We start from the raw sequence: 18,708 nt of genomic DNA on the forward strand, positions 1-18,708 counted from the left end.
CCAGTGTGACTTCTCTAGTATTGAGGGAGAGAATACTGTTGAAAACTGCAGTCAAGCAGTAGGAATTCCACCCTCCAAGGAACAGGACCATATTTCCAATTGCACAGAAGACTAAAAGCTTCTGTCTTTGTGTAAAGCACTCTAGGGTGTGTGAGACTGCAAGGCAAGGTTGTGCTAAGTCAGCCTGGGAACCGAGGATGTTTGTACATTATGTAGCACCCCATGTCCCTGAGGTTACTTTATTGTACCTTATAGACTGAAATAGTTTGATGTCCAGGAACTTGGATATTGTCTGAACAAAAATGAGTATACATTGAGGAATGGGTGGGTATTTAGGTTCACTGGATTTGTTCATGCTATTGAAGGACATTTTGATGTGTTCACATTGATCAACAGGAAAAGTATTTATTTTTCAGTACCACAGTTCAAGAGGATGCTCAAGGTATGTACAGATAGTCACTGATACCACCTTTGGTACACTTCAGTTTATTAAGGTTTTGAAGGAGATGACTCTTGCCCAGGATTTGTGTCCTGTCTTTATAGATGCTTGTCTTGCTAGTCAGTGAAGGGGAAAGTTATTGTGTACAGATAACGAGGTGTATACATTCCTTGGGAATTGTCAGAGTTTTGGGGTTGTAGTCTCACTTGTATGCAATAAAAATGAGGAATAGCTATAACAGGGTCATATTCCAGCCTACATACTAAGTAAAATCATACTTTAATACAAAATTTTTAAGGGAAATAACAAACCTCATTCAAGCCTTATTTTTGTCCAGTCATATCTACTGTAACACTGCACAGAAAATGCCTACTACCAATAATGACTTTTGTAGAGGGTATGACACTGAACTACTTAGACCTTGTATTTGATTCAGCATCAATTCCTCATTTCCTGTGTAGGATGGTTTAGGAATGGTACTCTCAAATTTAGTACTCCCACTAAAAAGAAAATCATCAGCTGCTCCTCTGTCCTTCTCCACTGGGAATCAAAAGGCAGAGATCACTGGTGAAGATAAAAACAGTTTACTGGAAATAGCAGTGAGATAAGAAAACAAACAGTAGCAGCAACAATGCTAATAACAATGTACAAAGAGAGGGTGATTGACATGACAAATGTTCACCCCAGCCCAGGACACTGAAAAACAATGGCAAACAGCTCTTCTGCCTGACAGGAATTCCTTGTGACAGGAAAGGAGCACCTGTCTTCTTGGAAGAAAGAGTCTCTTTTCCCCAGCCCCTGGAAGTGGCCTAAGGTAGTACTGAGTAAGGTTGGTGTCTTGGCCATGTCCTCTGGGCACTGCACAGGGCAGCCCAGAGCTCCTGGATCAGGTACTCAGGTGGGCTCAGCCTATCCAGCAGCTTGTGACTACAGGCATGTGCCACTGCACCTGGCTGCTGTAAAAAGTAATTAACTGGCCAGAACTAGGACACTGTGCTTTTCTGTAAAGACCTATTTTTGGGGATGAACTCTTTCCATCTGTTTGGAAAAGTATGGTAACTGTGTGTTTCCAAGAGGTAATTTTGTGGAAAAGGTCACAATCTTATTAAGATTTGGCTAACTTACAGTTGTTTGAGGGAGAGGGGGAGCTGCAGGATTTTCTAGCTTGACTTGGGTTCTCTGTTTGCTCTTAAGAGTTCTGCCCCGTGGGAACTTAACTTGGGTGAGTTATCAAAGCTTTCTGAGTTGCAGAGAAGCACTTCATAGGTAAGACAAAGTTTTTGTCTTGATTGAAAAACTCTGCAGTGTCCTGGGGTCCAGTCACTGGTAGTGGGACTTCTGTGATGGGAGGCCAGGGATGTCCTGTGCTGATCACGGCTAGTTCCAGCCCACCCACTGCAGGGCACAACTGAGCCCACAGCTGAGGCAGGGTCACCCTAGGGGACACTCCTTTAAGAAATGAGAAAACAATCGCAAGACAGGAAAGAACTAAAAGGAGTGGCAACAGTGGAAACCTGAGGGTCAGAGGAGGAGAAGGTACTCTGTTGTTGAGTAAATGTTCCTGAAGGATGGCAGCCCGTGGAAAACCCCTCCTGGGGGGAAAAGGAACAGCAGAGACTTCAAACATTACCCCCACCTCCTTGTACTGCTCTGTCTCTCTGAAGGAACTGGGTATACGCTGCAGTGAGAGGAAATAGAGGTGAAGCTGGGAGTGAAAAGAGCCAGTGAAGAAAGATTCTTGTAGTTGTGATGTCCTTGCTGTTGACCCATGAGCTCTCTTAGTCCTGTTCGCCCCATTGTAAGCCGCCCCACCCTCAGCCTGCTGAGGGGAGAGAGAGTGAGTATCTGGCTGGGTGTTGGGCTGTTAGCCAGGGCCGACCCAGCACAGAACCTCGAAGTGATTCAGTGTCTGTCCAGGGTTTAGTCTTACAGCAAGCAAAGAACCAACCAAGACTGTATGAACGTGTGCTCTGGTCATGTCTGTGTCTGAGGTGTGCCTAAGCATTCTTTGTGTTCAGGCAGTCTGGAAACCATGCTAGTGCTATGTGCCACTCTTCTGAGCTACAAGTAGGGGATAGTTTAAAGATGCTGAAAAATAAACTAAACAAAATACAGTGGCTACCTGAGATGACTGACTGGGCAGTTGAGAATTCTGTATGGCTGGGAGCTTTACCTTCAGCTCCTTCTAAAAAGATCTGATACTGGTTTGTAGTAAGATAGTAAGAGATAACATAGCTGGCCAAGGAACTGACATGCTTGGAGATGTAATGTTGGTAATGGCATGGTGTAGATGCTTTTCCCTAGTCTGTGCACAAACCACCACACTGAGGTATATGCTGTGGATCTCTGTGTGGGAACCATGAATAGAAGACAGTTTCAAAACATGTATTCTGTATTCTTGGTTTGCCTTAAAGAAAAATGTTTACTCTTTTTGGGGCATTGTAAATGACCTTTAGCTGTTGGAGCTTTTTTTTCCATAAAATAAAACTTCAGAAATGGGATTAATGACTTTTAACTAGTAAAAGGGGAGCATTCTTTAATATCTCTAATATCTGTTTACTTTTGTTTCTCAAAAAACCCTCTTTATGTCACAGTTTTATAAGCTCAGCTGTTTTCTTTGCAGCAGTTTGACTTTATGCTTGACCAACCCATCTCTTCTTGGCCCAAGGAGACTCTGGCCCCAGGCTGCAAAAATCCAGATGTAGATAAGGTGACAGTTTGGTTTGACATACTTGCACAAGATTAGCAAAGACTAATTCTTGATTTATGAGCTTGCAAGCTTCTGAAAGATGCAGCTGGTGTGAATAAATATGTAATTTGCAGATTCCAATTTAAAGAGGTAAAATAAAAAATATAGTCTTGAGTCATCATTCATTTCCATAGAAGGATTTGTAACTGTTCTTCCTTGTAGGATTACAAGGAAGATTACAACTGTTCTTCCTTGTTACAGATGGTTCCTCAAATTCTATTATGTGTAACTATTTTGTCTGGGAGGTTATTATCTTAGTATAATTACTTCTTATATAATTAAAAGATTTGAATTTTTCAAAGCTATTGTAAATTAAGTTTAGTGTTTTCCTGATAATCTTTGGTTAACAAAACCTAAATAAAAATGGAAAAAAGGGGAAACTTGAAATCCTTCAGAAGGGAATAACTTAAACATTTATACATCCTTATAATTTTAAACTATCACTAATTAGCACTTCATCATTAATCAACCTGGATGGGGGAGAAAAAAGTCAATGCAAGTACTGCCAGTTCAGTGATTTGGCATCATCTACATGGAAAGGATCTGCTGAAGAATTATCCCATGTTAATTTTTAATGGATTTTTCCAAAGCACATAGTTGCTCTTCATCTTTCTCTATTATTTATTTCTTTCCCTTTATTATCCCTCTAAATCAGTATTATCAATACTGGAAACTTTCTGGCTTGTTCAAGAAAAAGATTATATTATTCTAATGTGTTTTCAAAACAAATTTATTCCCTCATGATGAAAACAATGGTGGTGTTTTCAGAAATACATTGAATGTTCAGAAATGTACTTTGTTTTCAAAATAGGCTGCCTGAGAAATGTCAGTGCATAGTTAAATTCCATATTAGAAATATAGAAGTTATTCTCATTAGGGATCTATCAGATGCAACCCCATTTTAAATATTTAAGAATTAGTCCAACCGTAGTTGCACATAGCTGCGCCTCGATGATCAACTTGGATCATCTGGGATCTTCAACAAGTTTGTGGTGTAAGGAGGTTTATTGTGTCACCTGCCAGAAATGTTTTTATTGTATATCATTTTAACAGCTCACTGTGTGTTTTAAAGGGACACATTGCCCCTAAGAAGGGAAGGCTAGTGCTGTGTCTGTGCTGACTTATGGAGCTGCTTGAGTGTTTAAAACCCCAACAAAACAACAACAAGCACAACCAAAAAAGCCCAACAATCCAAAATTAAATAAACTTCACACTGAGCCATCCAAAACTACATTGCAACATCTGGAGACACCCTGAAATCCTTGCCTTCTGGAAAGGCTTTTTTCTTACTGTGGTTGATCTCTGTTGTTGTCACTACTCTGCGCAGAAATACGGTCTGACTTCATGTGAATGGAGCAGAGATGTGTCTGTCACTTCTTGTCTGCTGAACAAATGAGGTTTCTACTGCTTCTCTTGCAGGTACTTTTAAATACCATTCAAAGGGGAAAGAAATCATACAAAAACAGACTGCTGCCATCAACACAAATTGTTTCCTGTGCAATTAAATAGTTGAAAAGCTGTCCCTTGGCACTTCCCCTCCTGCCCTAGAAAGAAGTAGAGCAGGATGAGGAGATGAGTCCTCTGGGGCAGGCACTGCTGAGGCTTAGTCAAGTGTGACTTTCAAACTTCCTTTGTCTTTGCGCCCTTCAGAGGAATATAGGCTATGACTAAACAGTGTGCAAATGGTCAAACCACCATTTTGTGAGTCTTCTTCTGTTGCTTCTGTCACTTCCTAATAAGCTTGTATCCATCCATCCATCCATCCATCCATCCATCCATCCATCCATCCATCCATCTTTTGTGAAGCAGTTCTTGAAGAAATAGTCTGCTCATGCGGAATGGAGAAAAAAATGTTTAGAGTCTCTCTTAAAATATCACTGAAAGTGGAAGCTTCTTTTCAAGATAGGGGAGAAGATTTGCCTGATACAATAAAAAAAATGTTTCTGGTGTAAAGAACTAACCCATGGAGTATTTTTTTATTTATAGATGCTATGAAATTTGATACAGTTCTGTTGGTCTTAGGATAATTTCAGTGTTCCACAGCTCACCCTCTGTAAGGATTTTCGAGATCACTTATTGCTGTAGTTGGGAAAACTATTGAGAAAATCTGTAGTGAGACCAATATTGAGCCAGATACTTGTATTTTCTTGTTGTAGGTAATGATGATACAGTTATGTCTCCAAGAAGAGTTTACACAGTGGATCTTCCTCCAGAGGGTTATGTTGCAGTTACTCCAGATGCTCTTAGTAATGCAGTTTCTGAAGCCTCTGGCAGTAGTGCTGACTCAACAGGTAAGTTTGCATGGTTGTTACTGTGATTAGTTTTTCAGAAGGGAGACTTCTTAGCTGCTCTTATCAAGTAGATTCAGACTGCAACAATAAAGTATTTAAACCGTGGCTGCCAGTGGGTGTCACTGTTTTGCAACATAAGCAAAATGAGGATGTACTTCCCTGTGGGTTCATTTCCATCATTTGGGGTTTCTAGACTAGATTCAGCATTTGGTGATAGCCATGCAGTGCCACAGATCTTACTGAAGTTACATGGAACCTAAATGAGGACAAAGTCTTTAGCTCCTCCCACTCAAGTGATATGTATATTCATATTATGCCTGCTCACAGTCATATTATTTTTAAGCATAAATGTTAGATAAAACTGTTTTACTCCATCTACTCTTGATGTTCTGAGGAATCGGGTAAAGGCTTAACAACCTGTCAAATTTGCATCTCTCAGAACAGTTATTCATCATTAGAGTTGGTAGGGGGGATGTATCAATCCTTTAATGTTGAAAGGGTTTCTGATGAGAAACTGTGACCATATAACTTCAGAAACAATATTTGATTATGTTAAAGGATACAAGAGAAAAAGCACAGACTCTGTAAAGTGGATTCTAAGTTGACCTCAGTTAAATACATGGTTTTCTGAATAACGCTGCCAGAATTCAGTTGATTCTGTCTGTCTTTAGAAAGAAGTCCTAAGCTTAGATATGACAAATTAATTTAGTTTTTTCAATTGCTGTGTTCCTGTGGATGTATGTTTGTCCAGAATTGTGCATCAATGTTGTTGGCCACTAGGAATGTTCTATAGCCAAGAAGATATCCAGATAGGGCAGCTGAAGTAAAACACCTGATAAGCAGTAGTTATTAAACTACAGTATCAATTTCAGCCTGGAAATTGCCTTAAATGCAAGGAAAACCTGAGACATAACTTGCAGATATAGAAAGGCAAATTCTGCTTGTCTCTGCACACAATACCCACGGGGTGAATTTTGAGCTCGGAAATTTGGTCTACAGTCATTCTGAGCTCCAGTCAGAATCCAAATACAAGTAAAGCTACGGAAGTAGCTAAAGGGACTGAAGTAAAATACAAGGTGACTGAGAGCACATTAAGAATGTTCTTCCTTGGTGTGTAGTGGTTTAAAGACTATTTTTGAGCGACAAAGAAGTTACTTTATCAGAGTAACATAAGAGTAGATCTTGATAGGTTTTGGATTATGAATAGAAAGATGTTCTAATTTAGAGCTTCTAGGTTGTGCTCTTCTCAGTTACATAGGATTCATGTTTGGAATCCAGAAGCTGTTTCTAGGTTACCCTTAACTTTGTTTAGTTGCAGAGCTGTCTTTGGACAGTTCACTGGGTTTTTCTTTCCCAGCATGTCAGATTCAAGCTGCTTATTCTGATCTTGAAGCATCTTTTCTCTCCTTCCATGCCATATAATTTCTGTTTATTATTTCATGCACTTTCCTTTCAGATAATAGAGGAATCCTTCTTCCTCTTCTGTGTTTTGCTGATAAGACTAAGTGAAGCCTTATAATACTTTGTGGGTAAATTCAGTTTATGCAGGGACTTGATCTGTTTTAAATAAAACACTACCATGCATACTGAACACTGCTGCAACCAAGATAGATCCTTAAGACATTAGGATGGAACTTTTGTGGCAAATTACTCAGCTGCTGTTTTAAATCTATGAATAAATCAGATTATGTGTGGTGCATATTAGATGTTGCAGTGATACAGTATTATATATAATTAGACGTTCGATACATTGCAAAGCAGTTAAGCAGAGCAGAATTTAGGATTGAGTTATATTGTCTCTTTTTAGAATTATATAAATACCTGCCTGGTTTTACAGTGGATAAAGTATTGAACAATGACTTCATTGGCTCATTGTTTAGATTTAATACTTTCCTTTAGTATTTCAAAACAAATATACTCAACCATGATAGCAGTAAGTAGAGTTCTGGTGTTGCTTAGTGATAGTATTAACTGTTGGATGGAGAATGCTCTTAGCTGAACCCAGTTTCACTGTTCAGGAAGAGTAAGTTTTGGGTTTTAGCTACTTTTTAAACAGTTAACAAAGGATCGGGAATTCTGGGAGACTTATTTTTTGAATGTTTTGTTATTTGGCTTTGCACTTTGTCATAGAATCAAGAAAAAACAAATTTGAAATGAAGATTTTTTTATCTGTTGCTCCTTTTTCAAGGTAGGTTTGATGTTATACTCTAGGTGTTATTTTTACCAGGTATTTGCCGAATTATTTTTTTAAAATCTCCTTATAGGGAAATTTTTGTTACGTTCCCTTTTTTACTTGCTCTAGTGTTTCACAACCCTTTAATGATAGATCATTATTGCTGCAGTTTAGACCCTTATTTGTTTTGTCTAAATAAGAATTGCACAATTGGAGATCTGTGCTAATCGTGCAAGGGTGAGGGTATGTGGTTCACTTTACTCGTGTGTGTCATTTAAGCATACACATAAAATCTATTGAACAATGAAGTCTGTGATTTCAGGCAGTGCTCATAAAATATTAAAGGAACATCTTAAGCAATCACACTATGGGTTACTTATTGTGCTCACCTAGGTTTAGTTTATGTCCCAAATTTAGATCTTTTTTGAAGGAATAAAGGAAAGCTCTAACGAGAACCTTTGACACCAAAGGAAAAAAAAAAGGTGCATGCATGACTGTATATATGAATATTTTATATATATAAAATAAATATGTTATGTTTAGAATTGTCCCAGTTACTCCCAAAGGACCAGCTCCATAAAGTGAAGTTGAGATTTAGTGTATGCATTGTTTTAATCCTGATACTATCTATATGATATATTTTGTATGGCAAGAGGTAATCTTCCACTGTGTTTCCTAACAATGTAAGCATATTGCTTATGTACTGGGTAAGAAAAGGTTCCTGTGTTCTCCTTTTCTAGCCCAGAACTAAAGGGAATTAATGATGTGGAAATTCAACAGAAAAAAAATCTGACTCAAAAATTAATTTCATTGTTTATCAAATTTTCATTGTTGTCTCATGAAAATAATATGACTCTATTTTCGGATTATAATTTTTCAGTTATGCATCACTGTGATTTGCTGTGTCCTCTCAATAAATTAAGGAAACCAAATATGACTCTAGCTGAATTAATATAACAAGATCATCAAGAGGAATAGATGTGCCATGGCTGACAGTTCTTTTTGGTAAATTACTATATGAAACACTGAAATATTCAGTCACTAAAATATGGAATTCAACATCAACTGTTTTTGAGAAATGGTTTAAAAGTTGAAGTTAATTAAAATTATAAAATAAAATAATTTTTTGTCAGCTCTAAAATATGTTTGCATTTTTCCATTATTATTGTTGTTTAAACTACTAGTTCCACTAAGGTTGATGTTGTCAGCGTGAAATTAATGATGTCCAGAATAGATTCTGAACAAAAGGAGAGAAGAAAATTCAGGTAGTCTCTTACATGTCTGTAGCATCTTGATTCACTTAAAGGCAGCCATTTTGGGAAGACTTAATGGTGCTTAAGTGTATGTTTGTTTTTAAGAGATGCTGTTATGAATCATGTGTTGTCTAATTACATTCTTGGCAAGTTGGGAATGTGATACTTCACAGAAGCACACAAGGGAGCAATATGTTTAAAGCAGCTAAGGTCAGCAGCAAACCTTTTTCACTGATAAGTAGCACCAGTTGTGAAACTCCAACATTATGAATCTTTTTGTAGCCTTCAAACCAGAGGAATCATTAGACCATTTAACTTAATCTTCTGTACATGTTAGAGAGGTCTTACGCCATGTTGAGCTCAGCACTTTGCATTTAGAAGAAATCAAACAAAAAAAAAGCTGTTCACATTTCAAAAATCTCACAGAGACTCCACTGCTTTCTAGTGCTAACAGTTAATTGGTCTCACTCTATTGAATAAAAAAAAATAATTGAAAATTGCTTTTTCTGCCTTCCTCCATTGAAATGAAGGGCCTCTATTAACCAGTATTTTCTTCCCACAAAGAAGCACAGTAATCAAGTCACCATCAATCTTTTTGATTAAACAGGTCCACTTGTGCATTGCTCTAAGATATTTACTTCAGTCCTCAAGTCACATTTGTAGATCTTTTAGATATCACCCTTTTCACAGCATCTTTTTAAGAATATAAACTCCACTACTGCATGTAGTATTTGTGTTTCTTCACCCTCGGAGAAACTAATACTGTATCAATGTTTTAGATATGTTTCCAAATTAATCAGAGGGTGTGACAGTAGACAAAAGTTACAAGAAGTAGTTAATTTAAAAAGTCTTCTGCTTTAAATCCAAATCAGCTCATTCATATATACAGTTATCTCAGTGATACTACAATAAATATTGTTTGTGTAGGGCTTCTTAACTGTAAATCAAAATGTTTAACAGTACTCAATGTTACTTATTTCAAATAAAAGAGTTCAGGAAAGAATTCAACATGAAATGAACTCAACTTCTCTTGAAAACAAAGGCGTTTAAGAGCACTTAAAATTGCTTTTCTGAATCTAATATCTGAGAGAAAAAGCTATGAAAAAACCTCCTGCATATCAGATTGTCTTATAGTGCCTTCTGTCAGCTGCTCCTGCATTGACTGTCCAGAGTCTTGTGGCAACTTCTGTGAGAATATCCAAGGCTTATAACAAGACTAATTGAGGGAATTGTGGCAGTTTCAGAGTAAGGATTCTGCATTAGCAAACTAAAAATAATAAAATTCTTTCCAGTTTTGTTATTTTTTTAATATAATAACAAGCCTACTAAAGTATTCTTGTGAACAAAAATCCTATTTAATTCATTACTTCATTAAGTATGCCAGAATAATGAAAGATGCTACAGTACAGCTCTTAGTATAATAACCAGTGTTTTGCTACACAGGTGAACCAAATCATAGCATAAATAAGTGAATGGGATTGATACACAGATGTGTAAATTGATTTTTACAACTTGCTGAAAAAAAAGGTTTTACTTTTATAACTCTTTTATAACTCTTACTTTGAGGTTCGCTTCTCTTTTCCTTCTCTTGTTAGATTTGTTAGCATGGGTCTTTGCTTTTCCACTAAGGGTGGCATTGACTTGCGGGTTGAAAACTTACTGTGAAAGAGTTATTACTTTAAAAAGTTTGTTTCAATAATTCAGCAAGGAAGGATTATATGGTAGTTTGGGCTCTTTTGTATTTCTAATAGTTAGGCTAAGTCTTTTTAAATTTTATTATTTAAATGTTGTTTGAATTCCCTTGGTTAATTTTGGGTGTTCCAGTTTTAATTCTCTGCCGGTTTGGATATCACTGTTTAGTATTAAAACAATATATCTTTGCATGATAAAAATATATGTGATAACATTCTGTAGTTTAACTTTGTCCTTGCAGAAATCAATGTATTGCTCCCAGTTTGTGAATGGCAGATTTTTCTGAGCCATCGACAGCTTCAGGAATTCTCATGTGGTTCTCATAATCAGAAAGCAAACTAGTAACAGTGACACCTCTGATGAGGTTGTTACTATGAGCTTTTTCAAAATGTTGTGGTGTTTAGAGATTAATCAATAGCTTGGAAGGAGAGATGTCTGTGAGGTTAAGGAACTTTCTTCTCCACAGCCTGTTTTTTCTTCAGCTTAAGTGCACTGGACATTTTGGAATCAGTGAAAGATGCCACAAACAAATAGAGATGTAGGACAGCTATAACTGAAGAATTCTATACTTAGATGTCTTTTCTGTCAATTTCCTCTTCACAGACCTTGTATTTGTTGATAGATGCAATGACATTCCTTAATAGATAAAATCACCAGTTTTCTTTCTGAAATTGAATAAGATTAAATAAACATTTTTATTTTCAGAGTTCAGATAAAGTATTTAATAATTTGTTAATTCTGGCTTAATTTTTAGAAAAAAAACAGAAGTCTAGATCCAGTAATGTTTGTATGTACACTGACATATTTGTGGGTTGAATGCATCACTGGAATTATATTAAAAGTTAAGAAAGACTTAAATCAACTGCTCTAATACTGCTGTGGAAAATTTTTGATTTATTTTCTATCTGAACCAGGAGAGGATTTCCTTTTTAAAGGGACACCTGATTTAAGAATTGTCAAGAATTCTAGTTATGAGTTTAACTTTTATCATACTTAATTTTAAGGAATTAAGTGTATGCTTGAAAGAAGATGCTTGCTGATATACTTGCATTGTAAAAGCTGACTATTGTGATGCCATATTCTTGGAAATATTTCTAGTGTACTGAATGTGATACAAATTATAAACATTTAAGGTGTAACTTAGGCAGGCACTTAGGAAAACATCTCCAGACTACCAGTGTCCTGGAGCAGTGTTACAGGCAAATTCTGTGCTCTGTCAAGCAGCCAGCTAGAATGGAGTAATCACTTCTCTTAAATTCATAGTAAGCAAGTCTGAACCTCCTGAACGTGAGTGTAGAATTTACCAAGAAATTCACTGCTGTCCACTGAGGGTTTTAGACACAGGACTGGACTATCAGTTGAACTTGTAAGGATGACTCACTAATTTAGGTTTATATACAATGTAGAAACCAGTCATTTCTAACTACCACTATCTGTAATTATTTACATTTTCCAAATGCCAGTATATTCACAAGCTATGGGACTATTGCAAAACCCATGGTACAAATAATAAGTTTTTAATGTCATTGAAGCCTTCAGTATTTCTTGTGATAGTTTCTGACATTAACATGTTGGTAGACCTTATCAAAACAAACAATGCAGCAAAACAAACATTTCCCCCCACCCTACCCCAAACTCCCAAAAAACCCTCTGGAAGATGGCTTTGAAAGCTAGATGGCAAAGAATTCTGCCCCATATATTTAGCTCAAGTTTGTGTGTGGTGCTAGGAAAAGGTGTAAATGCTGAAAATGTATTAAGGAAAAAAGAGTACATGGTAATGTGATACACTGGTAATGTTTTACTTTTCCCATGGCTGCATGTTAATGATTTATTAAAGATCCTTGATTTATATTTTTAACTGTAAATAAAGTTCATGTTTAGATGCTGTATTAGTTTCTGCATGCTTATAAAAAAGCCTCAAGTATTTCAATAACAAAAATTTACCTTTGAAATAAGCTTTCATTACTATATGTTGCTGTAGTACAGAAAATAACATACCTCTAATCCTAGTGTAGTGGGTTGATGCTGGCTGGATGCCAGACACGCACCAAAGCCACTCACTCCCATCTGCAGCTGGACATGGGAGAGAAAATTTAACAAAGAGTTCATAGGTTGAGATAAGGACCAGGAAAGATCACTCATCAAATACTGTCACAGGCAAAACAGGCTTGAATTAGAGATATGAAGTTCACAAACTTCTCCAATGTGAGTCCATCTCACAAGCAACAGCTCTCTGAACTGCTGCAAAGTGAATCCATCCCATGGGCAGCAGCTTCCCTCAGACTGCTGTGGCATGGGTCACTCTTCCACAGAGTGCAGTCCTCCAAGGACAGGCTGCTCCAGCATGGGAGCAGGGCCCCTCTCTCCACTGGCCTCTCACAGGGTCACAGCCTCCTCTCAGGCATCCACCTGCTGTGGTGTGGGGCTCCTCCATGGACTGCAGGTGGACCTCCATGGGCTGCAGGGGCACAGCTGCCCCACCATGGTCCTCACTATGGGCTGCAGGGGAATCCCAGCTTTGGTGCCTCCTGCCCCTCCTTCTGCACTGACCTTGGGTCTGCAGAGCTGTTCTTCCCACATGTTCTTGTCCTGCTTTCTCTGGCCCCAGTTACACCTGTGCAACAACTTTTTTGTTTTAATTTCTTCTTAACTAGGTTATCAAAGAGGCATTACCACCATTTCTGGTTGACATCAGGATGGCTCCACATCCATCTTTGAGTCACCAGGTATTGGCTCTTCTGGACACTGAGGAAGCTCCTGGCAGCTTCTCATGGAAGCCACCCCTGTAGCCCACCCCCACCACCAAAATCATGGCCATGCAGACCCAATATACCTAGATTATGCCTTTCCATTTTAACAAAGTAAATAGAACGCTGGGCTGGATCCCAGGGGAGAGATGTGTGTTTAAGCAGAGTAAGAATTAACCAGAAAGTGCATGTTTAATGAGACATGTTGACTCAGGTAATTTCATTCACTTTCTGTGGTAGTTCCTTGACCTTCAGCTTTTCTTAGTCCTTTGTGCTACAACTGGTGTCTCAAATGGAATCTCTTCTCATTACATGTCCATAAGTCTGAAAGTAATTTGATTAAAGTAGGTTCTGAAGTCAGGTGACAGTATGCATAGTAAGGGGAGAGGGAATTAGGGCCATTATCCCTGACTTTTGTTTTCTTGCTTTTTGTTTTATTTCAAATTACAGTGACGACAAATATTTTTGTTGAGCATCTTTTCCTATAATAGAGGGTCTCAGAGAAAGAAGAGGCACTGTGGCTTTTTATTTTCTCTTCTTTCCGTAGTGAACATAATTTTTCCCTTCTTGCTCCCTACTGGCTGAGTCACTTAACCCCTTTCAGCTGGAGCATGCTCCCCCTTTTTCCTCCCTTGCAGCTGTGTTACAGGCATCTGTTGTCATAGTGACAGTAAGGCACTGATGGGCAAAGAAAATTGAGAACAGCACCAACAAGCTCTTTAGATCCCAGCAAAAAAGCCAACACTGTTATAATTGCTGCCTCACTTGAGCAGACACCCAACACTTTGGAAATCTGACACTGCTTGACTACTTTCACCTCCTTGTTTCATAATAAAAACATAATCAAGGCCTAATCTTTTGTAGTTAAATCTTCATGTAGCAGCAGGATAAAAGCAGTATGGCTAGATGAAGGAGAAAGGCAGAAGACAGCTGAGTCTGTCTGCAAGTGCTTCATGGTTCTGAATCTTAGTTCCTCACGTGTTAAAGCAGGAAATTTAATTGGTTTGTAGATCTTGGGATATTTCTGATCACATGATATTTTCATTTTGGTTATTAGTTGGTTGCCTGCAGAATTCTAACCTCCACTGCTCTGTTATTGCTGCTGTTGCCTGTGAACCTATTGGTATTGAACCACAGCAAAACATTGTTGTCCTTCTTGTTAAGAGCCAAATATCCACTGACAGACAACACACTTATTGATTATTAGGTATGAGAAGGTGACCCTGGCTCATCCTCTTGCTGTGAGGACCCATGTTACTCTTTCTAACAAGACTTGTTTCAATGCAGTATTTTCAATTTTCAAGTTGAAAATAAAATAGGGAGCAGGGGAAGAGGAAAGCCTTTTGTAAGAATAGGAACTCATATTATCCTGGTGTTTAAATACTCTGGACACTATAAAAACAGAGTAGAAAGTTTGTTTCTAGCATGAAAGGACTTAGTGTGGCTGAGTGGACAAGGAAAATTAAGACAGTAAAAAAAATGTGTATAGTATTAACCATGTCTTTTGTTTTTCTTACACAGCTTTCTGCAAGTATTTTGTATGATATACAGTAAATGCTACTGTCTCACGTTCAAAGTCAAAATCAGGCCTACCTCATGATTTCATTTTATTGTTATTCTTTTTTTATAGCAGTAGTTGTAGTTATGGTAACTTGTAGGCATAACAGCAACACATTGATATAGCTTGCAGTAGGCTGTCTCCATTCAGTCTCCACTGGGGAAATTTTTTGATCTCATATCCTTTGCCTTTGATTACTGCCCTCTGCAAAGTTTACAGGTAGCAGTTTGAAAGTACTGAACAACCCTCAATACAACTGTAACCTATGCCAAGGAAGCTTTGAAAATCATCTTCCTTCAATCTCCCTCCCATTCACAGTAGCTTTGCTAAGTAATTCTGTTAGTTTTATTCTGTTTTCATTCCGTTCTATCCCTGCAAGCAGAAATTGGCTCATAAGTAGAGTTCAAATCACTAACAGGGCATACTCCACCAGAGACTTCTGTATTGTCAAAGAGAAAGGAAGCAAGGAAGCTTCTGCCTTCATTGTAGGCTCAGGATTGTTCAGTATTACAGGCTGTGTGTTGCCCATGCCATGCATCAGCCTCACTCACCCTCTTTCCAGCCATCTGTGTAGGGCTGAAGAAAATGGATATTGCTATAGCAAAAGACAGAAATACCAGTGTACAGAAATCTATTGTCATAATCTAGCCACAATACAGTGCAGGCAATCTGAAGTGCATTCCAAGGATCCCCAGTTGCTTTGAGCAGCTTACGATTGAACGAAGCTGCTCTGTACCAATAGTTCCATTTCCCAGCTGCATCGGCCTTGTGCAGGTGTGGAGGAGGCATTAGGGCCAACAGGCAGTCTCTCCTGACAGTAGGCAAATCCCTTCCAACAACTGCACCTCTGGCTCTATCCAGCTGATAGTGCTGTATCTCACAGACTCCTGAAATCTGAATGTGCTCATCCTCTGGGCTGGTATAACCAGCACAGCTGTACTGACGTGACTGGTTCTGCTAGTTTGCAGTTAGCTGAGCACTCAGCTCTGTAGGACTGTAATGGGGAACAAGCCTTCACTGACCTGTGGGACACTACCAGCATCTGACACTTCTTTTCTTGATGCGGATACTTTAAACAGTAGCCTTGAACCTCTGGTCATAGTGTAGCTAGTCTAATGACAGGTGAAATTTTGTGTGTAGTCATACCTGTTCTGCCTGCTTCTGTACTATTCCAAAAGAACTGGGTGACCTTACTTTCTCAAAGCCCTTTGGTTTTGGGTACATGGAGGATACTTGGAAAGGACTTATTTATATCTCACCCGCCTAACTCTCCACATCTTGCTGTGGAGAGAGAAGGAGAGAATGCAGAAACAGTTTTATGCAACTGTTTTTGCTTTGTTGGGATGATGATACCAGTTTTTTACCAATCTAATTGAATGAACATGAATAAAAGGTTTCTTAAATTGCCTTTTTAAAAAAAGAATATTTAAAAGCTGAATTTATATTTGAGAAAATGCAACATAAGCTAATTTTCTGGTAGGTCCAACTTTAAGGTATGTAGAACAGGATGAAAAATGCCACATGACCTAAACTTCTGACTGCTAGAAAGGAATTCTGCCATTCAAATCTTCTTTAGTACATTACTCTCACCAGATTTTGGTGGTGGTTTTGGAACAGGTCCACCATGTGAGTGTAACACTGAACTGGATATCAGCATCCTTGCACAGCTAACCACAAAATTGAATTTATTTTGTTAATTTTCTTTTCACCGGCAAATAGCCATTGCACTATCATGATGCCAGATATTATATTGGATAAAACATTTGTTTTGGTAGCTTGAATAGTAGGTTAGCTAGATGGAAAAATCTGAAATACAATGGAACTGTAATGGTTGCCACATCTTAAGGAGAGCCTAACATACATTTAATAAAAAAGATGCATCTTTAATGCACAATGAGCTTAATTCCTTTCATGCTTCTGTCTTAAATTCAACTTAAGTACTTACCTGAATGGCTTAAGTTTGCAGTGTATTCACAAACCATTCCAATCTTTTTGCATTAGGTATGCACTCTATTTGAGTAGTATATCAGCATTTCTTGAGTACTTAGAAATGGACACGTCTTGTGTCAGTCTGGACAAGTAAAGAGCTCTATTCTATTTTTTGGTCACTGTCTGTCTGAAGATGAGAAGTGAAAAGCTAATACTGTATAGTGCTTGTCTTCTCACATATAGAATGCTTTGTTATTCCCATTATGAAACAGCATGTAAGATAAATTTCCAAAAATTACAAAGGCATACAACATTGAATTGATAAAAAATACAATCTGCTGTAAAACTTTATGGAAAGTGGCTATTAATAAATACAGGAGCTGTGTATCTAGTTACTCTGCTAGCTTTCCAGAGGAAGCAGCAAATACAGTGAAGAGATCTTAAGGAGTACTCAGTGTTCAAGTATGGCACATACTCTTTTCCAGCCTTCATTCAGTATACTAAAAACCTTAGTTTGTAACTGACAAATTTAGATCAGTTCTTTTAGACAAGGTAGCAGAATTAAATGTGCATCTTTATTAAGAGTCATTCCTCAGAGAATTTGACTTTATTGAATGCTCAGATCTAGGCACTTGTCATATCACAAGGTATATAAAATAGTAAAGATTCTGCTGTGGAAACCCAAGCATATAAAGACATGAACAAAAACCTGCATATTGTAATGTAGTTGATATTGAGCCAGTGCTATTAGATCAGCACAAAGAGGCAGCAACTGCTGCAGGCTCCAGGGCTGCTCTGCAGGTCTGTAACAGTTCATACCCTGAACTGCTGCAGTACAGCACATTTGTGCAGGGATCTGATTTTTTTTTTCCACCTCTTCACTGAAGCATATGAGAATACTCTACTAAACTGCTTGAATAATTAGAAGAGCGAGGCACCTAGTGGTATTACAATAAGTGATGATAATAAAGTCTGTCTAGGATCAAACTTTCTATTTGGAGGAGCCTGTCTCTTTTTATATGAACCCAGAAAGGGGAGTGAATATTATGGTAGCTTTTACACAGCAGTTAAATACCTTAGCTGAACTGTGGCATTTTTACTGAAAAGAACATAATGTCTATCCTTCTTGTTCATCTGCCAGAGAAAAGAAGTGATTAATTCTTTGTTCAGTACTTTATTTAGTATATAGAAGAACACTGTAGAGGAGAGAAATACTAATTTGTTAAAGCTCCTTAAAAAATAAAAATACATAGCCTTACAATAAGTGGTAAGACTTTAAGTAATAAACCAGTGATAGAGTTCTTCCATCTCAGGATATATATTTAATTTTGTCTTTTTTTGCCAGCTTTTCTTCTCCTGAGGAAAAATGCCAGCCTTTCTTGGTATCCTTCTCCTTTGTAGCACTTGCTAAAGAAAATGATGCACTTACCTCCATGCAGTGGGTTGACCCTGTCTGGATTCCAGACACCCTCCAAAGTCTCTCTCTCACTCCCCTCGGCACCTGGACAGGGGAGAGATAATATAACAAAGAGTTCACAGTTTGAGATAAGTTTCAGGAGAGATCACTCATCAAATACTGTCACGGACAAAACATCCTCAAAATACTGAGTTTATTATTTTAAAAAATCAGAGCAGGATAATGGGAAGTAAAAGCAGACCTTAAAACACCTTCTCAACTCTAGCTCCTCTCCAGAGGGGAACAGGGACAGGGGTAATGGGGATTTTGGTCAGTTCATCACATGTATCTCCTGCTGCTTAGGGACAGGAGTCCTTCCCCTGCTCCAGCATGAGGTTCCCCCCTCCCCCAGAAGATAGTTCTCCATTAACTTCTCCAATATGAGTCCATCCCATGGGTTACAGTTCTCTAGTATGGGGTG

General features: G+C 38.1%; 1 protein-coding gene across 3 annotated transcripts in view; it reads left to right on the forward strand.

The window, feature by feature from the left end:
• The window catches only part of ERICH1 (glutamate rich 1), a 76,165-nt gene that overhangs the window by 23,447 nt on the left and 34,010 nt on the right, over positions 1-18,708 (forward strand). For all 3 annotated transcript variants that reach the window (XM_053938660.1, XM_053938657.1, XM_053938659.1), the window contains exon 3: positions 5,345-5,479. In XM_053938660.1, coding sequence (XP_053794635.1) covers positions 5,345-5,479 — 135 coding nt within the window. The remainder of the gene's footprint in view (positions 1-5,344; positions 5,480-18,708) is intronic.

The sequence above is a fragment of the Vidua chalybeata genome, chromosome 3 (genome assembly GCF_026979565.1).
Source record: "Vidua chalybeata isolate OUT-0048 chromosome 3, bVidCha1 merged haplotype, whole genome shotgun sequence".
NCBI lineage: Eukaryota > Metazoa > Chordata > Aves > Passeriformes > Viduidae > Vidua > Vidua chalybeata.